We start from the raw sequence: 24746 nt of genomic DNA, 5'->3' as shown, positions 1-24746 counted from the left end.
AAGAGACACATTGAAAAGATTCAATAAAGAGATAAAGACCTGAGGAAATACACAGTTATGAAAAATGAGAAGCAGGATAAGAGAGTGGGCAAGTTCATGGGCTTTGGAGCAGAGAGGCTGGCCTAAGGTTAAATGCCAGATCCCTCACTTAGGAGCTGTGTTATCTCAGCTTTGGTTCCTCCATCTTTAAAATAGGAAAACGACAATAATACCATTTCCTCCCAGGGCTGTTTTAAAAAGCAAGATAATGTATATTAAATGCTTAGCAATGTATCTGACACATAACCGGTGTTAACAACCAGAAAGCAACATGGCCTTTTGCAGGAGCACAGAAAATGGAGGGGAGAAGGCAGGAAGCCCCTGAAGATGGGAGCTGAAGTAGAGACCCATCATCTGGTAAATCACAGAGGGACCACAGAGGTAAGACATGCTGGGAGCCTGCATGATAAGGCAGGAAGCCTGCCTGTCAGAGCACCTCCGCAAGGACTGATAGTGGTTCAGAGACTCTTATACTATCTTTGACTTTTCTGTCTTCCCAGCAGGAAATCAGTGTCACATTGTAAAGGAGTCCATCCGGATAAATGCAGTTCAGTAAATTTTCATGTTGCCCAGGTTTATGGAAGAGCCAAGCAGATTGACTATTATCAATCATCTTTGAAGCAGTGCTGGAGAACTTCTTGAGGCATGAACAACGAAAATGCTGCTTTTTTTTTTCTCTATGAATTATAAATTGAGCTATAGCTGCTTTTTAAAACTGGCAACATCTTTTCAAAAATCTCTCTCTCAGGTAACTTAACGAACTTAAAATTGATAATTGACCCCAAAATCAACAAATTCTAAGGAATAAGCAGTTGTAGGGAATTAAGCAAAGAATGTAGGCTAGAAATAATTTTGTACTTAATCTACTCCTTTAAAAACATTAAAATTAAAACATCTTTTTTCAAAACAAGAACCACTTTTATTCTTCAAAGTATTCTAAAACTAAGAAGGGAGTATGAATATTCCATAGATGTAATCTAATAACAGTTGGCTGGATTTACAATTCCTGTGTGGCAGAAGGACATCAGAAGCTCAGATTTTATACGTTAGCAATGCTATTTACGCTTCTGTAGTAATAAACTTGAGTGGGAGTAATGCCAAAAAATGCAAAATGATCTTAAGGCTTCTTTGCCAGAGGCTAAGGAGCTAGGCACAGCATCACCCCATGGATTCCCTCTGCCTGACAGTGTGCCCATAAAGAGCTGTCATGCTCGGCGAGCTAAGCACTAGATCAACCTGCACTTTAGTACCTGTGGTGGATACAGATTCCCACTAAACCTAGCTTTCAAAAAAGTCCCCAGGAGAACAGCATTATTTGCAGTAGCCAAAATGTGAAAGGAACCCAAAAGTACATCGATGAGTGAATCGATAATGGATAAGCAAAATGCAGTACAGACATCCAATGGAATTTATTCAGCTTTAATAAGGAAGGGCATTCTGACACGTGGTACAACACGGATGAACTTTGAGGGCATTATGCTAAGTGAAATAAGCAGTCACAAAAAGACAGATACTGCATAATTCCACTTATATGAGGTACCTAGAGTACTTTAAATTCATAGAGACAGGAGGTAGAATGGTGGTTGCCAGAGGCTGGGGGGAGGGGGTGGGGGCAGGAGGAATGAGGAGTTATTACTTAATAGATACAGTTTCAGGGCTTCCCCGGTGGCGCAGTGGTTGAGGGCCCCCTGCCGATGCAGCGGACACAGGTTCATGCCCCGGTCTGGGAGGATCCCACATGCCGCGAAGCGGCTGGGCCCGTGAGCCATGGCCACTGAGCCTGCGCGTCCGGAGCCTGTGCTCCGCAACGGCAGAGGCCACAACAGTGAGAGGCCCGCGTACCGCAAAAAAAAAAAAAAAAGAAAAGATACAGTTTCAGTCTTGCAAGATGAAAAGAATTCGGGAGATGGATTAGTGGTGATGGTTGTACGATGGTGGCTTCAACATGGTTAAAATGGTAAATTTTATTTTACGCATATTTTACCACAATTTAAAAAAAAAAGTTCTTAGGAGCAGAGTCCAGAAAGCCTTGGATGTCACTAATCTATAGTTACCCCTCCTTTCACAGCAGTGCACTCAGCCTCTTTGGTGTAGAGCAGTGGTTCAAGTGCAAAGACTCTGAAGCCAAACTCCACTCGCCACACACACCCCAAATAGCTGTGTATCTTGGGCAATATGAGAGGCGTTTCTCTGTTCCCTTTATTTCCTCACCTGTCAAATGGGAATAACAATAAAACCTACCTCCTAGAGTTGCTGTGAGATTAGATGACGGTCTAATTAGATAACAGTCTCCACACTGCCAGGCATCACGTAAGCACGGAAGAAATGTTAGGGGCTGCTCTGTTTCTCATCATAAAGTTCACATCCTTTCCTTATTGTATCTGTTTATTACAGTGATCAGATTAGCTTTTCAGGCACCCGGTGAGGACTTTATAGCTGAGAGATGTTGGTCACAAAATGAGCAAAAGCTATCTAGCAGCAAGTCAACACCCTGGGCTCCAATTCTGGGAAGCAGATGTACAACGAGTGCCATTTATATCTCAGAGACCAGTCTCCCCATAACAGTTTGAACTACTGGGACTGCCACATGCACTGTTTCTGAATGAATCATTAACACTTTGTGACAAATTTAACTCTGTGACCTCTAAAATATACAAAATGCCCTCTTATTGCCCATCAGATATTCAAAAGAATATCCTTCTAAATGAACAACAGCATATAACGAATCCCTTAAAAGCAAAAGAGCTACTTTCTTGACCAGAATTTCTTGGTTTGCAATCGCTGCTCCATTCAAATGCTTCTTAAAGACATTACAAGAAAATACCCTTTTGTTCTGAGATATTTCTAGAGAAAACCCATTAGGACAAATGACTGAATTTTTCATTTTATATAGGGTTGATGGGTTTTGTGGGGGCGGGGTGCTTTTTTGTTTTTCAGTTTTTTTTAAAGACATAGTAACCTTTTACTAGTTACTAAATTAAAACTCTTCCCACAGGAATGAAAGTTAATTGTCAATTTGAAAACAGAAGTTGTCTTTAAGGTTTGCTTTGGAAGACTATAGCATCTTTTAAGGAGGGCATCTAAGTACATTTTACAGTAAGTGGAACTTGGTTACTTCACTGAAACACAGCAGCTTTGAAAAATCTAAAGAAATGTCATTGTCTTGTTTGTTAAAATAGCACATTAAAAAATATTCTGAAGAGCCGGCAGGATGCTTTTCACAGCTGAGTAGGAGGCTCCTGGCTACAGAGCATGATGCTGAGCTGTTAGTTCTCTAAGTTAATCTGTTTAGTTTGAAAAAAGGAAAAAGAACTCAATTGAAGAGGGGAAAACCACTCAGAAAGAAAAATCTGTTCAACACATATGAAAATATTTGATTTATTTTTCCTTCTATACCTGGCTGCTGGCATGAAGCAAATAATCTCTAGAAGAGAGAGAGAAATCCTCTTTTAAAAGGAAAAAAAAAATAAAAGAGAGAAGACCCTTCGATTCCATTGCTACTTCCTTCCACCTCCACAATATCCCAGCACAGTCATAAAGCTTCAAATGGAAATGCAGTTTATAACTGAAATGGTTTGCTAGTCTCACGCTTTATTTCAGAATCTAGCTTTAAATTTTTACAGCTAAGATTTTTCTTTTTCCAGTTATATTTCCTTACATTCAAAAACTTTACAAAACAAATAAGAAAAAACTGTCAAATTTCATCAAGGTAAATAATATATTGAAGTTCCTACCAGCCACTTGTTTTAACATCTGGTCGCTTCTTGCCGAGCTGTCATCATAATGTTCAAAAAGTGAAAACGCAGCAGGCATTTTCTCTAAAGAAGCAGTGCTCTCCATTGCAGAAAGCAACCTATCAGGAGGAAATATTTCTATATAAGTCAAGAAATTATTAGCATACAAAATGAAAGCTAAGAACAGTTATTCAAAATGAAGTTGTTGTTGGTGGTGGTGGTGATGGTGGTGGTTTCTGTGAGGTGTTGTATCCAAAAAGAATTTAAACTGTTTCAAAATCTGGAAATATATGTATAAAATCTATTCACAGGGTTCTTCAGTGCAACTGGTAATATTAGAAACTCCATTCCTATACCCTTAAATCTGAATAGATTCCATTGAATTATACAGTCTTAATTTTGCCTCTATAAAGTTGGTCCTAAAAATGATTACATTATAATTGTTGTTTATACTCCCTGAAGATAAAAATGTTTGGAGCCCATCTGGAAATTCACATACTGTGTGATATCTTTGCTGTTTTCAACTGTCACTATTATACATCTCACCATTTAGTCTTTCAAGAAAATATGTTCACCTACTATGTGCCAGGCACTGTTCTGGGTTCCAGGATGCAGCAATGGAGGAGGAAAGTCTATCTATTCTTAAAAGACTAAATAAGCCACAGTATATAAATTAATAGCTTTCTTTATACTCAAGACCGTCTTAGGAGGGATGCCAACAAATACTCAGCATTGGTATCCAGGTGAAATCTGGACTTAAAATTAAAAAAAAAAAAAAAAGGTAGATTCTGAAGAGGGAAAAGGGGAAGGGAGAATTGCAAAAACATTTATCTTTAGCATGAGGGGCCTAAACTTTGGTTGGGCTCTCTCCTCTGTGCACCTCACTCACAGAGGACTGGAATTACCTTCCAGAAATTAAGTCAACCACTAGGAACTCCATCAGCTTCATAATCATGGACGTTGGGGTTTGGGCAGCACAGACCCATCTCTAAGCCTTTCACCTGCTGTTGGAACTTTCTTCTCCTAAATACTTGTGTGTCTCCTTCCTCACTAAATTTAGATCTCTGTTCAAATGTCAGCTCTTCAGAGAGGGCAGCCCTCTCCCTTCTTCTGTTCCTTACTCTGTCGTGTTTTCTCTTCAAACTCATTACAACCTATGTGTTTTTGTCTGTCTACTTCACCTGACTATAATCTACATGCAAAAAAAGGACTTTGCTGGGTTTACTACTGTACTGTAATGTGTTACGTGGCACATAGTAGGCTTTTAATAGATATATTTTGAATGAATAAGAGGACAAGGTTTCATTTGGATGAGAATATCAGGATCTCAGGTCTGGAAAATTTATCAATATGAGGGGAAAAGATTATAAAATATAACTGAAATATTTAGAGTGCCCACTAGGCTTACTTGTGTTAGGAATAATAAAATTCACTATCATCTGATTTGGGGGAGATGTTCCAGTAGGGGCTTTGAAGAGGAGGTGACATTTGGTTGAGTCTTAAAGAATAAGTAGGAGTTTCCTAGGCAGAAAAGATAGTACGGGTGTTGCAGAGAGAAGAACAGCATGAATAAAGGCATGGGGTTGTGAAAGAGGCACTCAAGGCCCAGAGGGGACCATGGGCTACCTTGAGAACTGGGAAAGGGAGACAGTTAGAGATGACTTTCATATCCACCAAGAGTTTCCATTTTGTTTTTAAGGCAGGGAGAGCCATAGAAGTGTTTACACAGGGAAGTTTAGAAGAGTACCCTGGCATGAGTCTGAAGGAGGATCACAGCAAGTAGACTAGAGAGGTAGTGAGGCCAGTTGGGGGGACCCCACGACGCTCGTGATGAGGGAAGACAACATGAGCCTTAATTAAGGCTTTGGAGACGTAGAGGGTGGAAATGATAGGCTCAAAATGAATAAACAGGGGTGACTAGTGCACATACTAAGCCCTCTCAGTACATGTCACTGACGAAATGGAGGACTTTTTTGTAGCACAGAAGCTGTAGCTCTAGATAGAACACATAAAGTGTTTGAATTTTCCCTTATGCACTAATCTGTTCAATTTTAACATCAGTGTGTGGAAGGGCATCTTTTTATGAGCAGGTCCTACAATGGTTGTGACTCTCTTTCATTATTAGAACACAAAAAAAGCAAAACAGAGGAAAAAAAATTATCCTCTTAACAGAACAGCATTTTCTAAGCAAATGTGTTTTTTAAAATATGCAAATTTTGAGTCTAAATATCCTTGACAGCATTCTTTAATTTAAGCATTTTCAGTGTCGAGAAAAATCATTTAATATATGAGCACTGCCTTTAGATATATAATATGATGGCAGGGGAAAAAAAAGCAGCAAGGGGAAAAATCTAGGAGAAAAAGCTAGATAATTAGCATTTCTCATAGAAAGGAACACCAATGACATTGAGACTTTGAGGCAGAAGTTGTCTTGAGAACGTGAAAGGCTTCATTTTAGTGAAAAAAATCAAGCTTCATCATATGTGTGCACATTTAACAGGATTTTCTTTAATTGCTTATATTGCTTCACCAAATCCTGAATTTTGTTATCTTTTTTCTTTACAGAAAAATAATGGTTATCCCAAGTGTATGCTCCTTTAGGCAACATGCAGCTTCCGCAAAGATTAATTCATTGTCAATTGGACAATGAGATCAAAATTAATTAAAATGACACACAGATGAACAAGTTCAAGCACAAAACCAAAAAAAATGGTATTTAGAATTAAATGCATGTCAATTCGTATTAGCAAGTTAATATTCTAATGTTTAGAAAAGTAACAACGTGAAACTATAGCATTTTTAAAGGTAAACACATTTGCAAATTTTCATTCATCAAGTTTTCTTGCTGATCAGTATCTTCCACGAGTGAATGAAATATAATAAATAAGCAAATATGCCCCTACATTGTCCAGTGCATACGGAATGGCACTCTAAATCCATATACTTTGGGGGTAAAAATAAATATCAATAATACTTAGAAGAAATGTGTAATTTTTAAAAAATAAAGAAAACTGGGAGCAAGGCCTGGGTATCAGTTTCCAGACCTGCCCGGTGTGCCTCTGACTCCTGCGTGAGAACTGGTACATGTGCAGGTGCCTGGTCCCACCTGGATTCTCCTGTAGTGGATCTGGGGTGGAGCTCCAGAAGCTTTGGTTTAACAAACTGCACAGGTAACTCAGAAGCCAGTCTGGGGCACCACCAGGCCAGAGGACAGGTTGTTATAAACCAGAGGTTCTCAACCCTGCCTGTGCTCTGAAATCACCTAGCAAGCTTTAAAAATACCCTGGCCACACCCCACATCAGTTAAGCCAGAATCTCATGAGATAAGATAGAGGCATCAGCATTTTTTAAAGCTCCCTGAATAATTCTATTTATAACAGAGCCACTATAATAAAACCCTTATTGATTAATGCCAATATTAATATACAAACTATTAAAGCATCTTGACAATATTCTGTTGAACATATTTTTTTAAAGATAAATAAGATTCATCTGTACAGTTTTCAGTATCTAAAAAATCAGGTTTCTAATCCAAACCCATCTTTCTATATTTTAATATATCACAAATACAAATTTCTGATTTTACTTTATGCTATTTCACAATTTGGCATTGAATGAAATGAACTGAAGATAATATTTACAATTTTAGAAATTTACATTAAAGGGGTAAAAATGATCTAAAAAAAAAAAATTAGGCTCTAACAGGAGGAAAGCCCTCAGGCCTGGCTATGAGGCAGAAGGGAAAACGTGTCATATCAGTATGAGCACTTCACTATCAGATGCTTCAGACGATAAACATAGATCTGCTACGTGTTTTTATAGACAACATTTCCTGATTTCTTGTTGAGTGTTTTGCCTTTTAAATGAATGAAGAACTTCTCTTAGATTGAGTGTTAAAAAACAACAACAAAAACAAAACAAAATCAAAAGAGGAACATTCATTTAGGTGAGCTGAGCAGAAAAAGAAGATAAATTCATGCCTGTCTTCTGAAGAGAAAGTGAGAGAACATTCCCTTAAGGTTACATAAATCATCAAATTGCTCAAGGCAGATATGAATGATTCTTTCAAATACTCATATTTAACCAGAAAGTCTAAGTATCTACAAAATGTTCTGTATGCAGTGACAGGAAAGATAGCCTAGTCTAGATTAGGCTGGAAATACAGAATACATCTCAACGAAGCAGTTAAAAATCTACATTATGATAATTGTTATTTAACTAAAGCACATGCAATTTCCTTTCAAAAGCTATCATTTAGCTTTCAAAAGCACTGTATCTATAATGAAAGTGCAAATCCAGGAGCTCACTAAATGTATGCATTTTTTAACTGGCAGCTCATTTTCTATAAAGCATCAAAATATTAAAATAAAGCATACAGTCATGCTAGTCTCAGTCGCCACTACTTTGTGCCACATTTTCTATACCTTTCATTGATTTCCTCAAACGACTTATGGGGGAATGAGAGAGATTGAGAGAGGAGAAGGGAGGGAAGGAGGGAGGGAAGAAGGGAGGGGGGAGGGGAGAGAGAGAGAGAGAAACTAATTAACAACCAAAAGGAAAACCAACCTCAAGCATTAAGATCACGTATGTTCTAAAAGTCATTACTCCTCAGCTACCTTTGAGGCTGTTTCCTCTGGGGGGCTTCATTCCAGGCAGCATAGAAATTAGTGCTCAGAAGGGGTGGCGGACAGGGTCTGGGATGGAGGGGGCTTTAGTTTTACTCTCTACCATCAGCAAGGCCAGCAACAGTTGCTTCTGCTCTGCTTCTCTCTATTCATTAATAAATGGCTTAGCTTCCAGAATAGAATTCTCTGAAGCAAGGAAAGTGACTTAAATTCGTTCAATGTGGAGATAAAGCAAAATGTAATCAGTACTTATCTCTGGGTGATACCTTCTCTGTGCTTTTCTGTACTTTCCAAATTTTCTGAAATGGATATATATTACTTTTATAAGCAGGAATAACATGCTTCCTTTTCTACAGCTTGTTCTTCTGGAGAGGAGAAAATATTCTTATCAAACCAAGGTAAGGTTCTTAGGAAACACAAAGCACTTTATTAGTGCTAGACTTCCAAGGAGGTGCTTAAATTTAAAATGCTAAAGCTTTGCCTTAATTAAGCATAAAGCAACTGAATGATTTTCATCCTCCTTTGAGGATGCCATGTCCACCTCACCCAAATTTGCACTGGATGGAGGCATCCCCAAAGGCAAATCAAAAGCCTAACATTGCCCCATTTGGCCTTGTTCTATCTCCAGTCTTTAGTAGAAGGCTGGGAGGATTGCGGAGCTTTGAAAGGGAGGTTCCCACTCATAAAATGGTGCTTTTCTCGTTTGACAATTAGGTTTAGGATTGCCTTCAGGGAAAACATCTCCATCACTCCTGGTTAATCCTGGCTCCATGGAGAATCAGTATTCTACTGAAGGTTCTAGGGAATTAGGAGAGCAAAGAGCTGTCTCTGTGAGTAGTTTGAGGAGCACCCAAGGGACTCTGTCCACAAGGTACTTGCTTGAATTAAGGAATCTGATCACCAGGAAGACCCTTGTAAAAAGATCAACATGGTACCTGAGAGAGGTATCATGTCATCCTTTTGCATGCTGAAAGTGTACCAAAATGTTACTCTCCACTTGGTAAGGTTCAGAGGCAATGGTCCCTATGAGAGGTCATTTCAGATTAGGGAGTGGGAGTGGAGGGGGGAGAGGCACTGGAAGATGAGGCCAGCACCCAGGGAGCATGGCATGAATAAAGTTTTTAGGCTGCTTTCCCTCCCTCTTAGAAGGTGACCAATCCATTGTGACAGAGCAGAAAGATGATGCTGCGGCCTGGCTTCCATGTGTCCTTCAACTGGATCTGGGTGTTACGGCTTTAAGGATTGGCTGGGCCTTTTCAATAGGCATGAGGCATGCCCTAATAACTTTTAAATGAGAATTATATAAACCCCACATAGAGATATAAATCATCTTAGGGAATAGTAAAAGATGAGTTTTTTTAAAGTAAACTTGGGTCAGAGTGGGTTCAAGGTGTCTGGACCTGTTTGAATTGGTGCTTACAGTCAAGAAAACGGTCTCATCAAGCTCCTCGACTTCTCTCACGATGGTCTCCAGGGTGTCCTTGGCAGTGTCCATGCTCTGCAGAAAGTGGACCATCTGGTCATGTAGGAACTCCATCTTCTTTTTCTTCACTTCCTCAAAGCTCTGGGCTTTCTCATCATACTGCGCTAAAACCTTTTTCATCATTTCCTCATTCTGTTCTTCTAGGCTTTTCTCATTTTTACTACAGTTTTCCTTTAAAAACAAACAAAAAAACGCTTCTGAATGAAACAAGAAGTGCGTGTGTGTGTGTTTGTGTGTGTGTTTTAAGAGAAATACTAGCCTTTAAAATAATTAACCTCTGGCATCCTGGTAAGAGAATCACAGATTACATGCAGAGTCTAAATTTCCAGCCCACCAACCCCCTTTGCCATAGTTAGCTTTGCAACAGAATTCACTGTAAGAGAACTGTCAAGAAGGATTTAGTTAATGAAACACACATAAAAATGTTTGTAGGGAAGTATTGCCTACCTGCATTCCCACATGATAAAATTTGAAAGTGGCATCACGGTGAATGAAGATCAGGTAGCAGAGAAGGTTTAGTGCCATTTTCACCACTCCACTAAAATCATAGTGTGAGGGAGGGCACAGCCAGGGTATTGGACAGGGTGCTACATTCATAAATGCTCTCCAGGGAAGGGGTAGCTTCTGCCAGAGCAGGAGAAACTTTATTGCCCGTCTGGACAAACTCAGATGCTTAGAGGGCTAGTGATAAGGTGATCATATTACTTACTGTCTAAAAGGAACACTTTGATGGCAGTGAGGGGTAGGGGCAATAACACTAAAAATAATCAACAGGTGTTAACTGATCTACAACAGGAATTAAGCAGACCTCTCACAAGCAAACTGGGATGAGGAGTCACCCGAGTGATGGGGAAACTGTGCACCAGCCTTCCACAGGGGCCCTCTACCAGTCCTGACTGACAAGTAAGGATGCCTGGGCTGTGATTGTATATGGATGGAGCACTGCTACCCCCTTCTTTCACTGCAGAGGGAGCAGGGTCAGCATGAACTCATCGAAGACAGTGGTACCATGAGAGGCACTCATCTGTCCTGGGCATGAAATACTGGGCAGTGCTTTAGAGCACCTCTGCAGAGCTAACCCAGTGAAAAGCAGGATGGTAGGGCAAGTCAGAACTCAGACCTGAATTCAAATCTTGGCTCTCAACTTACTATAAACTTACTATGACCTTGGTTAATATATTTCACTCTAAGTCTCAGTTTCTTATCTATAAAATGGGGGCAATAATAATAATAATAGCTCCTATTTCATATGGTTACTGTAAGGATGAAATTGGATAAAGCATGTAAAGCAGTTGCCCTATCATAGTAAGTGCCTGATAAATGTGCATGTGTTTTTAAGGGCAAGTCATTTATCCTTAGAAAGTAGTCTCACTGATGAAACAGAGGGAAGACTTAAGGACTTTACTTTTAATGGAAGAAAACCAACAATGGCAAACCACATATGCACACACAAACCCCAATTCAGGTCCTTTTAGCTTAGAATCATTTATTTGTGATGCCATGAGCAGACCAAGTTAAAGTAAAAAGGATAAGGTAACCTACCTCAATGGTATTAAAAAAGGATTCTATCTCACTAACAAAGGCTTCAATCCTCAAGGATTTCTCTTGTAAATCTTCTAGAAAGTCTGCTAATTGAACCTGAAGAAAAGAATTAAGATATCCTTAGTATATGAGATTTGAGAAAAGAACTTCAAGCAGTGAATTCCAATTTTCTTATAAATTTAGTATGTTTGGTAGAGAGCCACTATATCATGTTCACTAACAAATCAATCTTTAACTTTTCCTTGCTGCTTCATCTAAATTGACTATAGGTAATGTATGATAAACAATTAGGAGGTTTGTGAGTGACAGCAATAGTTTATTTTCTTATGCAAGAGGAAGGACTTCTTGGTAAGCTGGTGAGTTCAAAGCATACTTGTTTTAGTAAACTATGAATTGAATTCTTCCTCCTTAATTAGGCCTTGATTTTTATATATTGTCATTCCTCTAAGATGGCAGACTTTTTTCTGAACTGGTCCAACATATCTGAGTAGACTTCTCACATTCGCACCAATGGTTTCAGGTGTTCCTGCCCCACCTGATCCTGAGAAGGTGAACAGAGTGTCACCAGGCCGAATGTCTAGTATACCAAATGATGAAAACTATCTACTACAGAGACCTTAAGGTTCTAATGACCCTCAAAGGGTTAAAATACTCTCAAGGAGTGACAGCCAACTAGAAAATGTATGGGTGATGGGGGAAGATGGTACCTATTAGTTATAAAACTAGCTGCAATCTATCCTGTGAAACTTAACAAGTAACAACACAATAAAAGAGCTTCCGTCTGCCTGATTCACTATCCACAGAATGATGGAGAAATTACACTGAGAAAAGTCCCTTCAGGATCTTGTCTCTGCTTCCCTCTCTAGCCCCTGCCTCTTCTCCACAAGCCCCCAGGCTCCAATCACACAAGCCCCACCTTTCCTTGGACTCTTTCCCACCTAATGTGCCTTTTTATATGGCATTCCCTTTCTCTAGAATGTCCTCTCTGCCCTTGTTTACTAGAAGAACTCTATCTTACTTAAGGCTCACCCAAGCTTCACCCTTTTGTGACATCTTTCCTATCCTTCCCAGTCTCCCTCCACCATTTCATTTACTCCCAGAGGGTTCCTGTCTCAGAACACTGTGCTCCCATAATGCTGTATGATCTGGGGGAGCTACAAGTCTATCTTCCTTTATTTTTGTTTTGTTTTCATTCTCTATGATTAGCACAGTTCTTGACATGGAATGGAAGGTCAATAAATATTGAGAAAGAAGGAAGGGAGAGAGTGAAGGAAGAAAACAAATGACAGATAAAAGATAAGGCACCACAGAGGGGATGGAGTGGTGGGGAGAAGCCAGGACCTGGATAATCTACAAATGCAGCCATCAGTTCCTGAATAATCACAAATAGCCTACTCACAAGATGCTAGAGAATTCTCAAGTGACAATTTTTTAAATTTAATTTTTAAAATGTGCCAACCAACTCAATCTTCACAGTTGATTTAATGAACGAAGCAAGTCTCTGGCTTAGTCAATTTGTTTTCCACTTTCTCTTCATACTATATGGAGAAGGTCCAGAAAAAAACTTTAAAATGGTTTTAAAGCAGGAGACATCATATCTCCCTGCTTTTGAAATTTGTTTTAAATTAACAGTACTTAGAATTATTTTTTTAATTTCTAAAACTCATGGAGATAAACAAAATATAAATAAGAAAGCTAAAGAAAATCTAGTCTTCTTTCTACTGACAGTACCCAGTAGTTGTTAGTTAACAAAACCAAGCATCATCAAAGAATGGGGCATATTTCACTGGTGTTGATGCATCCCAATGCCTGAGATTCCAAAAAGAAATTGACCCATGCCCTACCCCAAACTTGACCGGGTAAAGTTTCAACAAAATTTCACCCTGGAGATATAAAACCAATATCATATCAGTTGAGAAGGATTACTTTTCCAGGAAAAAAAAAAAAAAAAGCCAAGATTCTAATATGTTTTCCTACTGAATCAAAATGAGCCTGACAATCATTTATCAGTGACCTAACTGAATAATCATATTGAAAATTGCTACCATTAGGAAGGCACTAAGCAGAGCAACATGGATACACAGTCAAGGGCATGAGCTCTAGCATCAGACAGACCTGGGTACTAGTCCTAGTGCTGTCTTCTATGACCTTGGACTTAAACTATCTGAGCCCATGTCATTATCTGCAAATCGATGACAATGACAGGGTTGTCATATGGATTAAAAGATATCTTGTATACAAAGACCTTAACACATTGCCTGGCCCACAGTAAGTGCTCAATTCTTGCTATTACTTGCAATTTTAGATGATTCTGGCTACTATATGGAGAATACATTGATGAGGTAAGGGTGGAGATTCCAGTTAGAAGGCTACTGAAAGGTAGATGAGAATCTTAAAGACTAAATATTTGATTTCCAATAGTATCTCTGAGGGAGTAGAATACTTATAATCACATACATAAGGATATATGTTGCGACTAACTTTCTAACATTGGGAGTCTATAGACATAGCCAGAAGGAATGCAAAAGTTTTCCATTTCTAACATCAATTTTATAAATAAAGAAGAAATGTGGAGAAAACCAAAATTTAAAATGTCTTACTGTCTTGAGTATTTTATAAAACTTGCAATAAAATAGCTTAATATAATGTAAATGTGTATTTTTAAAGGATGATATTGTAGATAACAGAAAATAAATTGTGCTTTATGCTCAAGTGCATATTTTTAAATTTAAAATTATTTGCCTTTTTAAGATAATGTTAAGGGCTACTGTCATAAGATCTCTCAAAGGCAATGCCCCATGTTATTTATCCTGGTATCTCCAGAATCTAGAAAAATACCTGGCACATACTATGTACCCAATAAATGTTTGTCAAAGTGATCTTAACTAAATAACTAGGGAAATATGCTTAGTTTTTTTCAGACTATTATGCCTAAAGATGAGTGTATCAAATATTGGTCATTTTTTAAAATTGAGAAAATGAGAAAGTCAATTAAACATCTATGTATGATTACACACTTGTATGCTTTAAAATCTATTTACCTTTATAGCACTTATAGCTGTATCAAGCGTTGAAACCTCATGGTCTTTGTGGGTACCAAACAGCTTGTCAACAGCAGAAATTGGGCTTTTACATGTGTGGCAATATGTGTCAATCTGGGACTTTTTCAATTCCTTTTGTTCCTTCTCGGTTACCAACTCTGATGATAACTGGTCTTGTTCTGTCATCTCTCTGTCCAACTCTTCCTGTTCAGCAGACTTACTTTGTTCCACCTCACTCACAAATTCATTTTCACTGACATGTTCAGAGGATTCCTTTCCATGAGATAACACATCTTCAGGGGTGGATTCTGAATACAGTTCTTCTGATAAAGTGTCTTGAGTAACCACTTCGTAATTCAGGGATTCAGCAAATTCATACTCATCCTGAACAGGGCTACTGCAGAGCCGGTCTTCACTCAGCTCAGGGGGAACCATTATTTGAGGTTCTTCTTGCAGTGTTTCTTGAACACAAGTTGCACCAGATGCAAATTCTTCCTCTGGGAAGGACACTTGTACTGGGACATTCAGACTGACCTCTGGATTTGCATTTGCTGCTTCATTAGTCTGGCTGCTCATTTCATCTACTCTCTCCAGGACATGATGAGTGTCTTCAAATGGAACCGCATAGCTTACCCTCTGGGTAACCACTCTGACTTCCTCGGTGATGGAAGCTTTCCTCTGCATAGCTACACTGTCAAGAGCCTCCACGTGGCCTACTGATTCTCCTTCCCTGTAAGCTGCTTTCTGTTTCTCTTCCAGACTCTCCTCCCCGCAAATAGTTTCAAACCTCCCCCAAATTTCCCCTTCTTCAATTATTGATTGGTATGAATCATCCTTACCAACTGGCTTTTCTTCTAGACCTTGGCCTTGGTCCTTTTCAGTTACAGATGTGTCATGGAGAATGTCATCTTTGAGTATGTACTTCTCAAAATATATTCCTGTTCCATCATCAGTGTCAGAATTTCTGCTTGGAAATGATGCTTCAGAATTCACACTGTCACCTTCAGAAGCTGTCTCCCCTTCTTCCTTTTTCTCTCCAACTGCTTCTTCATACAGATCTTTATATAAAAATGCCAGTGCGGGTGGCTCCTCCAGAAGTTCAGGATTAATGGCTTTAGCAGTGGTAGGAAATATCTGGGTTCGTGACAAAACTCCTTCCTCTTCATCAAATAAAGGCATCCCAGGTGACTTTGAGTCCACATCTCTATTTATGTTCTTTGGAGCATCTCTGTCAGCTGATTTTTGGATAACCGAAGACTTTTGGGTCTCTGGGCCAGATAATTTGCTGTAGTCCTTTTCTAGTCCATAAAAACTTTCATCTAATTTCACCAATTCATATTCATATTCTAGGGCACTTTCCTCTGAACGTTCTGGGAGAGAGACAGCTTCTCCTGGAACTTCCTTTGACAGCTCTCCTTCAACATTTAATTTCCATGGAGTTCTCTGTTTTTCTGGGTCTGGGGAGATGTTATAATCAATCAATGTATATTTTTCAAAATAATCCTCTTCACTGGGAATTTCAGGCTGATTAAAGGCTAAATCACCAGTTTCTGAATCTGTGGATATCTCCTCTTTGGTTGTATGAGTTTCCTTTTTTTGGTCTTCTTTCGATGGTGTAACTTTTTTATCAGAATCTTCTAACTTACTCTGTAATGTTTTATAGCAAGCAACTGCCTCACTCTCATCATGGAAGGGTATAGGCTTAGAGGAGGCCTTCTCTTCCAAATATTCTAACTTATCTTGGATTTGTTCACTTTCTTCCTCATCAACTGAAGAAATAAATGCAGGAGCATGAATGTTCAATATCTCACAACCTTCAGAAATGATACTGAAGGCACTCTTTTGCTCTTCTGAAAGTCCAGCTGGCTTACTAGTCACTGTAAATTCTTCATCTCTTACATATGTGTCTTCAGGCTCCTTGGAAATCATCTCATCAATACTGATTGTTGTTGCATTAGTTATAAATTGAGCATAGTTGCTGCTCACTGAAGAGCGTGGTTCATTTACATGGGTGTCTTCCACAGCTTCCAAGTGGTGCTTTGAAACAAGAACAGATTGTTCAGACATTTCAGATGCTTGATCTTGAGATGTTTGAATAGTATGGACCATATGCCTCTCTGGAGTCAATTCTGACCATGGATCTAAAATCCTTTCAGATTCTTTAGATGGAGATCTTTGTTTACTTTCTTTTGTGGTATCTACTGAGCCACCTTTTGGCAGCTCTGATGCTGTGACCTGTCCCTTTTCTTCATTGTGACTTACCACATCCCTGCTTGACTTGTCCAATACCAGATTTCCTTCCTTCGGTAAAGAGTGATCATTTATTTCATCACGATAAGGAAGATCTACTGGAAGGAAAGTCCTGGTTTTCTCCACCAAAACTTTACGTTCTTCTAATGGATGTGGTTGGGTTCCTACTGCCTTTGTTTCCCTGATTTCTGGGTGAGCCTCTGAGATCATGGTTTCTGATTTTTCAGTAATTTCTGTAGTTTTAACTAATGAAAATGGTTGAGTTTCACCCAAAGAATGACTGAAAGAGATATCTGACTCTTCAGGCATATGCCTGGCTATATTCATGGAATAAGGCTGAATTTCCTGCTGCTCTTTTCCTTCTAAAAATGCATGTGACGGCTCTTCTTTTTCTTCTCCTTTACCCTCCTCAATAATTTTGTATCTTTCTTTGTGGTCATCATTTTGATAGACTTGCTGCAGCGCAGTAGCAGCTTTTGGTTCTTCCAATTTAATAGGGCTAGATCCGTGTGTAATTTGTGCCTTCCCTATTTCATTATTACCTCTAAGCTCTAATGGGGCCACCGTTTCTTGTTTTTCTGCCACCACCTTCTTTTCTTCCAAGGAATATGATCTCATTCCCAAGTTACCTTTCTCCTCAGTTGGGCTAACAGATCTGAGTTTTATTTCCTCTTCAGAAATTTTCAAGGAAGTAGGTTTTGGCATCTCTTTCTCTAGTCTGTCTTCACCAAGATCAATTAAACTGTCTTTTGATTCTTCTACTGGCAAAATTATTGACTGCAGCTCCTCTGATTCCTCTGTGATATTTTTACTTGCAAAGCTAGATGAAGCTGATTTGGGCTGTTGTGGCACCTTATCTATTGCATCAAATAAAAAGAGTGATTTTTCTTTTTGATCACTTCCTGGCTCTTCTTTAAGGATAGAAATATTCCATTTAGATGGAGGGGAGATTTCTGGCATCTGGGGTCTTTTACCATCAGTGATATGAAGACAAGCAGCATTTTTGGCTTCTTCCATAATGGATTTCTCACCCATGGGAGAATAAGATTGAATTCTAAGATGTCCCTCACCATCAGCAGAAGTAACTACTGAGTTTAGGTCCGTTTCCTCTGAATAGTCTAGGACTTCTTTCTTCCCATAATCTTCACTAGATGCCTCAAAGTTGGATTTTGGCTGTGGCAAAACTTCTACATTTGATAACAATGTGGGTTTTTCTTTAAAGTCTTGACCTTCACCAGATTTAACTAAAGAACCTGTGGATTCTGCAGCAGTTTCAGGTTTGGCCTCTAGCAACAGATGATCCGCTGGCTTCTCATTTGCATGAACGTCAGCTGGAGCAGGACCTCTAGGCTCTATCACAGTCACTGCTTTTTCTACAGATGGGCTTGGCTGAGCTTCTAAATCTTCTTTTTCAGCAACTGTGTTATCTGGAGTGCTTGACTGTAAAAATAAACTGGACAACCACGATGTGAAAGATGAAATTCCTTTCTTTCCCTTTTCCTCAGAGAGGCCTGGCTCCACTGCCTTCTGCTGCTTGGGTGGCTTTTGTATGACCTCAGGTGACTCTGGGGGTTGAGGTTCTTCATTTTCTTGGGTTGAGGAGAGGGGTTTTATTTGTGTGGGTGTTTTCACTTCAGATGCTGGTTTCCCTCTCTCAGCATCATCTACAACCTCTGACTGAACCACTTTTGATTCTTCTCCAGGTAAGGGAGATATACGCCTGTGTGCTTCTTTTTCATTGCCCAGTGCAAGTTCTGCCTCTTCTGCCAGGAAATGGGCTGCTTTGGCAAGAGAGGGAAGAGTTTCTGATTTGACCTCTTCTGTTGATGGGCCAGACACTGGTTTCTGGAAGATTCTTTCAGATGGTGTTTTGATTTCTTCCCAGCTGTCTTCTTTGCAAGGCCTGGAAAATTCTGTGTTTGCTTTCTCCGATACCAAACTTTCACTTCCCACTAAAGAAAGGGTCTGCTTCCCTTCTGCTTCATTTCTCTCCACATTTCCAGCTGGAACTAAAGATTTTGGTTTGGGGGCCAGCTTTATTCCTTCAGAAGAATAAGTTTTAGTTGCTAAGGTCTCTATGTTACCACTAGAGGTATCGAGAGTAGACACTGGTTCTTGTAATGATAAGTGAGATTCTTTTGCAGAATGTGGCAGAATTTGCCTTCTGATTTCAGTTGCGTGGTCTTTCTCTGACAGAGCAGGCTTGAGCTGCCCTGTCATCAGATCACTGGTACCAGAGGAACCCAATGGCACAGATCCAGGGACTCTTTCTTCATGGTGACTTGCCAAGTCTCTCTCTGGCTTTTTCAGCATCCAATTTTCATCCTTTGGAGAAATAAGGGCCTCTTTCATGTGTGTTTCTTTGACATCTGTAGGCTCAGTTGTCATAAATGATTTTGATTCTTCCAAAGACAAATTTTCTTTCATAGACAAAAATTGTTTAATACCCATATCTTGTTTATCTGCAAAAGATCTGTTTACGTCAGGTAATTTAACAGCTTGGTCTGAATGAAGTTCTTTTTCAGGCTTCTCTTCTTCCACAGGGAGGTCAGAAGAAGCAATCTTTGATGGCTCTGTTATACTCTGGGGTACATGAAATGAATTTGGTTGGTCAGTTTCTTCATTTAATTTAGTTACAGTATTATCTGTCACTTGTGCCTTCAAATTTCCTGTTGGCAGTAACAGGCTTATTTCTTGTTTTCCTTCTTTTTTAAAGTCAACTGAATGGTTCAACTCTCCTGATAATCCTTTTAAAGAAAAAGTGTGTGGCTGAAGTTCTTCTGGGTTGTCTCCTTCAACTAGAGAGGTAAATGCTTCCCTTGATCCTAAGCTAACTACCTTAGGAGAGAAAGCTTTAATTTCTTGAATCTGAGGTTCCTCCCTAAGGCATGATGAAACCTCTGAAATTTCAGGCACTGTAGTTGACACATGAAGTCCCCTGTTTTCTTCTTTTCCTTCTCCTCTGCTTCTAAGTTCAGCTAGGCCCTTTTCTAAGGCAGAATCCCCTGTTTCAGTTATGGGAGATTTTATTTGTTTTGTATCTATGGATTCACTTTGCCTACCTAAACCACCAGTGAATTCAGAGCCAGAATTTGGTAATTCTGATACTTGATGTGGCTTGTCTTCCTTCTCAGGTTCCAAAGACAGCTGTGCCAGAGCAAGATCTTGATTTTCTGACAGGAAATCTCCCTGAACTACAGAAGGTGTCTCCATTGCCTGTTTGCTCTTATCACCACAGAGGGTTGGTAATGTTGAAGCTAAATCTTCTGATGCTAAATATTCTAACTCAGGAAAAGAACTCGCTGTTTGCTCATTTTTGCCTTTTGTAACTATATATTTGAGTGCAGGTGACACGTTCTGTGAGGAAGGAAGTTCAGTTTCTGTTTTCTTTATCTCACCACCTAGGTTGAGCGAAAGCACATGGTCAGGTCCTGACATCTCTGAGGCAGAAATAGAATTTTTTTTCTGTGACACATCCAAATATTCAGAGTCGAAGACTGTAGAAAATGGAAGATCTTGTTTGTTTTCCACCCTTGCTTCCTTTGATATATCTGAATGCTGAGAAGACAATGTTTTGGTTACTGCCAACCCAGGTTTAATGTCTTCAGTTTCTACCTTTGACAAAACAGAATGCTCTGGTATAGAGGATATGCTTGCAGGTAAATCAAATTTAATTTCTTTCCCTATTTCTGACCAAGCCGGATGTTGGGATGCAGCAGTTTCAGCGGGAGAAGAACTAGCTTTAATTGCTACATTGTCTTCTTCTTTAAGAAGTGAATGCTTATCTACAGATGTTACCATCTGAAGCGGCAAACCAATTCCTAATTCACTCTTTCCTACTTTTGTTAAGACTGGATATTCTGTAGGGGTGGGAAGAGATAAATCTGTTGGGATTTCTTCTTTTGCTAATTTGGTTAAGCTTGAATCAGGCTTTGTTACAGATGTCATGGTTATTGAAGAACTGGGTTCAATTTCTTTCTTTATGTCTTCTAACAAAGCTGAAAATTCTGATATGGGTGGTGCATGCTCAACTTCCTTTTCCACTCCTGGTGACACTGAATGCAGCACTCTAGGTGTACCAGTTATTTTAGAATCATGTTGCACTTCTGCAACACAAATCTCAGGTCCAGATAAAGATGTTTCCTTTAGAGGTGAATATGGCTTTATTACTTCAGGCTCATTCTCTGACAACCTTCTCTGTTCTAGTTCAGATGTCACAGTTAAATTGGGTTTGACATCCTTCTTTGGCTCATCTACCAAGTCAGGCAGAACTGAATCTTTCATCCCAGACTCTGGAACATTTGGAGGCTGAGGCTCCATTTCTTGATCCCGTAATACATGTGCTATAGCTTCTTGAGAATCAGGCACAATTTCTTCCTTACTTTTAACTTTTAACAAAGCCATCTGTTCATCTGCAGATTTTGGAGTGAGTGATGTTTTGGGTTCTTGTTCTTTCTTAATTGCATGGACTGAATCAGGTGAAACTGAACACTGAGATACAGGCAAAACAGGTTTGGTTTCTTCCTTTACCATGGACAATTGTGCAGGTGTTGCAGCTAGTGATGAACTAGTCTTAATTTCTCCCTTCTCTGAATCACTGGTTAAACTTGGCGGAATCAAGTCTTCAGACTCAGGTTCTAAATATGCTCCAGTTCTCTGCTTCTGTGCCATAATGAGATATTCAGATACAGTTGTTGATGTTGTCTGAGCATCTGGTTTAATCTCTCCCTCATTTGTTGAAGGGAGCCAACTCAAGTCTTCAGGTGCAGACACCAAAGGAGAAGTTTCAGTTCTTTGCTTCTGTGATGAACTTAGATGCTCAGGTACAGGTGTAGCAGTTGGTGCAATTTCTTCCTCATCTGCTTCTGAGAAGCAGGAATATCCTGACACAGCCATTGCAGTTAACAGTGAATCAGGCTCAGTTTCCTCCTTATTTGTTTCTGGGATCCTATATGGTGGGATGGAAGCTTGTGATGCTGAATCTGGAGAAAAAAGTTCAGCTTCTTCGGTGTCTTCATCTGACAAAATCGTGTGTTCAGATGGTGATGTTAAACATATTGGAGAATCACACTCAAATTCTCTTTTCTCTGTCTCCTGAGTTCCATAGGATGGAAATGAGAATTCTGACACAAATGCAGAGTCTGGAGAAAAAGGTCCAATGTCTTCTTGCTCTTCTTCTGAGAAATTCATGGGTGAGGAGGCATCTTTTAGATTTAAAGGGGATCTGTGGACAATTGCTTCCTCCTGTGACTCCAGTGTTGCATATGGCGGTACTGAAAATTCAGACGCAGAGGTGGAAGAGGGTGTGTACCACTCCATCTCTACTGTCTCTTCTTCTGAGAGGACCACATGTTCAGATGGGGTGGCTGAAAGTGGTGGGGCCTGGCATTCAGGAGTCCCCTCAGTTGTGTATGGTGGCAGAGAGCATTCAGATACAGAGGCCACCTCTGGGGGATAGAATCTGGTGTCCTCCTTCTCTTCTTCTAACAGAGTCTTGTGCTCAGAAATACCTTTTGATTTCAACAGGGAGACATCACCAATTATTTTCTTTGGGGATTCCTGTGTTACATTTGGCGGGACTGCATATTGGGAGGTCAGTGTTAAATCTGGTGTGAAATGCTCATTTCCTAGGTTCTCTTCTTCTGATAGGACCATGTGTTCAGATGTAGCAGTTGAAAGCAGTGGTGACTGGCATTCAGAAGTCCCCTCAGCTGTGTATGGCGAGAGAGAATGTTCAGATACAGAGGCCACCTCTGGGGAATACAGCCTAGTGTCTTCCTTCTCTTCTTCTGACGGAATCAGGGGCTCAGACACACCTTTTGATGTTAATGGGAACTTATGGTCAGTTGTTTTCTTTGGTGACTCTTTTGTTGCCTGTGAGGGAATTGAATATTCAGAAGCAGATGTGGAATGTGGTGTGTAATGCCCATTTTCTGAAGCCTCTTCTCTGGACAGGACCACGTGCTCTGCTGTAGCTGTTGAAAACAGTGGGGACTGGCATTCAGGAGTCTTCTCAGTTGTGGATGGTGAGACAGATGTAGAGGTTGAAGCTGGGGAATAAGGCTCAAATTCATCATTCTCCTCTTCTGACAAAACTGCATGTTCAGATACAGGTTTTACATTAGGTGAAGAAACTGGCTCAACTTCTTGCTTCTCTCGTTCATAGTTCAAATCCTGTGTGACTGAATACTCCGATATGAAAGCAGAATCAGTAGAAACAGACTCATTTTCCTCTCTTTCTTCCTCAGATAAGGTGACATGTTCAGGTGTTGATGTCGTCAGTAATGGCAGAATGGTCTCGTCTTCTTTCTGCTCCACTTCAGGGGCCAAGCGTGGTGGGAAGGGCTCCTCAGAAACTGATGGACTTTCTGGGTAATCAAGTTCTATGATCTCTTCTTCCACTAAATTAGAATCTTCAGGTTCAGGGGTAGCAGATATTGGTAGAGGCGTTTCTATTTCTTCTTTCTCTGGTTCCTCTAACACTAGAGGTTCAGAAAGAGAAATGGATGTCTCGGGCATGTTTTCATCCTTCTCTCCTTTGACAGCGAGATGAGGAGGGTTCAGTCGTTCAGAGACTGGTTTTGCCCTTTCTGGTGAAGTCAGATCCAGTTCTTCTCTCTCTGGGCCAAAATCTTCCTGGATAGAGGCTGTCAGACCTGGTGAAAGTGTTTCCAGAGAACCCTTCTCTGACTCCAGTGAAATGGAATGGTCAGCAGAAGATACGTCTTCCCTCTTTACCTCGTCCACTAACGGCAGTGAGACTGAAGAGTCATGCTCTGCAGTTACCATTTCTTGTGAATCAGCCTCAGATTCTTCCTTTGCTGTTTCCAGGAACGCAGGTGCAGATGTATTGGGTGTAAGAGAGGAAGGCTCTATCTCACAGGGTTTTGCTTCATCAGCTGGCAGCTGTGGCACTGACTGTGGAGCGCTGAGCTGTGTTTCTTGTTCTGCTGTGTCATTACTTGTATAAGAGGAAGGTGTGTGCTTGGTAGTAGATGCAGCCCTTAAGGGAGAATCAGCGTAAATTTTCTTTAGATCTTCATGACTGAATGAGGTCAGGGACTTTGATCCTTTGGAAACTGCACCTCTCCAGGGTGCAGCAAGCTCTTTTACTTCATCATCGTCTATGCTTTGGGCTACTGATTTGCCTGATTTGGAAACTACATTAGAATCATGATTGCCCAAATCTGGCTCTAGACTAATGGACGCATCTTTCCCCTTCCTATAATGTATTTCTTTAATTACATAACCCTTTGGCAATGTTCCATAAAATTGTAAAGGAATTAATTCTTCTTTAACAGAATTAAACATCTTAATTTTATATTGTACTGTTCCTATGTAAACTGGCCTTAACACTAACGGTTTGTGTTCTTTGTATATCGCTCCAGTGATAGGAGGTGTATTTGAGGTGGTCTTCTTGTTTCTCATCTTATCGTAAATGCCAGTAGATGAATTCTTTTTCTGGGTCTTTAGTTCCTGGCTTTCTGAAATTAAAGGATTACTTGTTTTGTTTGCTGGAACATCTTGGGATTCAAAAGAATTTCTTTTTTTGTTGCCTTTCCGACGCAATGATGGTGAGCCATGCTTTGACTTAGGCTTTCTTTTCCGAACTTTTTTAACTTCATCCACAATAAAGGAAACATTCCCTGGAGGAGACTTCAGAGTTGACCCTTCCAGACTACACACACCAGAGGTCTGACTTTCTTCCAAGGCCCAAGGAGTGGAAGACCTACTTGAATTGGTCTCCCAGGTTATTCCACTATCTTCCCGTTGAACTGTTACCATGGAAAAGGAGGGGTCAGATATGATACACTTCTGCTTGGTCTTGCCCTCTTCATTCTGGTCTGATAACCTAGAGTAAATAATGATATTATTAATAATTCTACATATATTAATAATAAAAATAACAGTAATTACATATTCTAATAATAAGGTCAATGTCCTACTCTTACTAGGTAAAGGATTAATGTAAAATTAAAACATACAGATGAATAGTGCCATCCATATCAAAAATAAGGACGTATACAAAATA

At 39.8% G+C, this 24746-nt stretch overlaps 1 protein-coding gene across 1 annotated transcript in view; it reads right to left on the bottom strand.

Moving 5' to 3' along the window:
- Positions 1–24746, bottom strand: part of CMYA5 (cardiomyopathy associated 5) — a 107172-nt gene that overhangs the window by 37960 nt on the left and 44466 nt on the right. Inside the window, exons 2-6 of the mRNA XM_082650105.1 lie at positions 14465–24566; positions 11424–11519; positions 9819–10052; positions 8198–8220; positions 3774–3892 (exon numbers count right to left, since the gene is read on the bottom strand). Of these exons, the coding sequence (XP_082506231.1) occupies positions 3774–3892; positions 8198–8220; positions 9819–10052; positions 11424–11519; positions 14465–24566 (10574 nt within the window). The remainder of the gene's footprint in view (positions 1–3773; positions 3893–8197; positions 8221–9818; positions 10053–11423; positions 11520–14464; positions 24567–24746) is intronic.

Source organism: Grampus griseus (genome assembly GCF_964374135.1).
Source record: "Grampus griseus genome assembly, chromosome: 3".
Lineage (NCBI taxonomy): Eukaryota > Metazoa > Chordata > Mammalia > Artiodactyla > Delphinidae > Grampus > Grampus griseus.
This window is presented reverse-complemented; position numbering and strand designations above follow the sequence as displayed.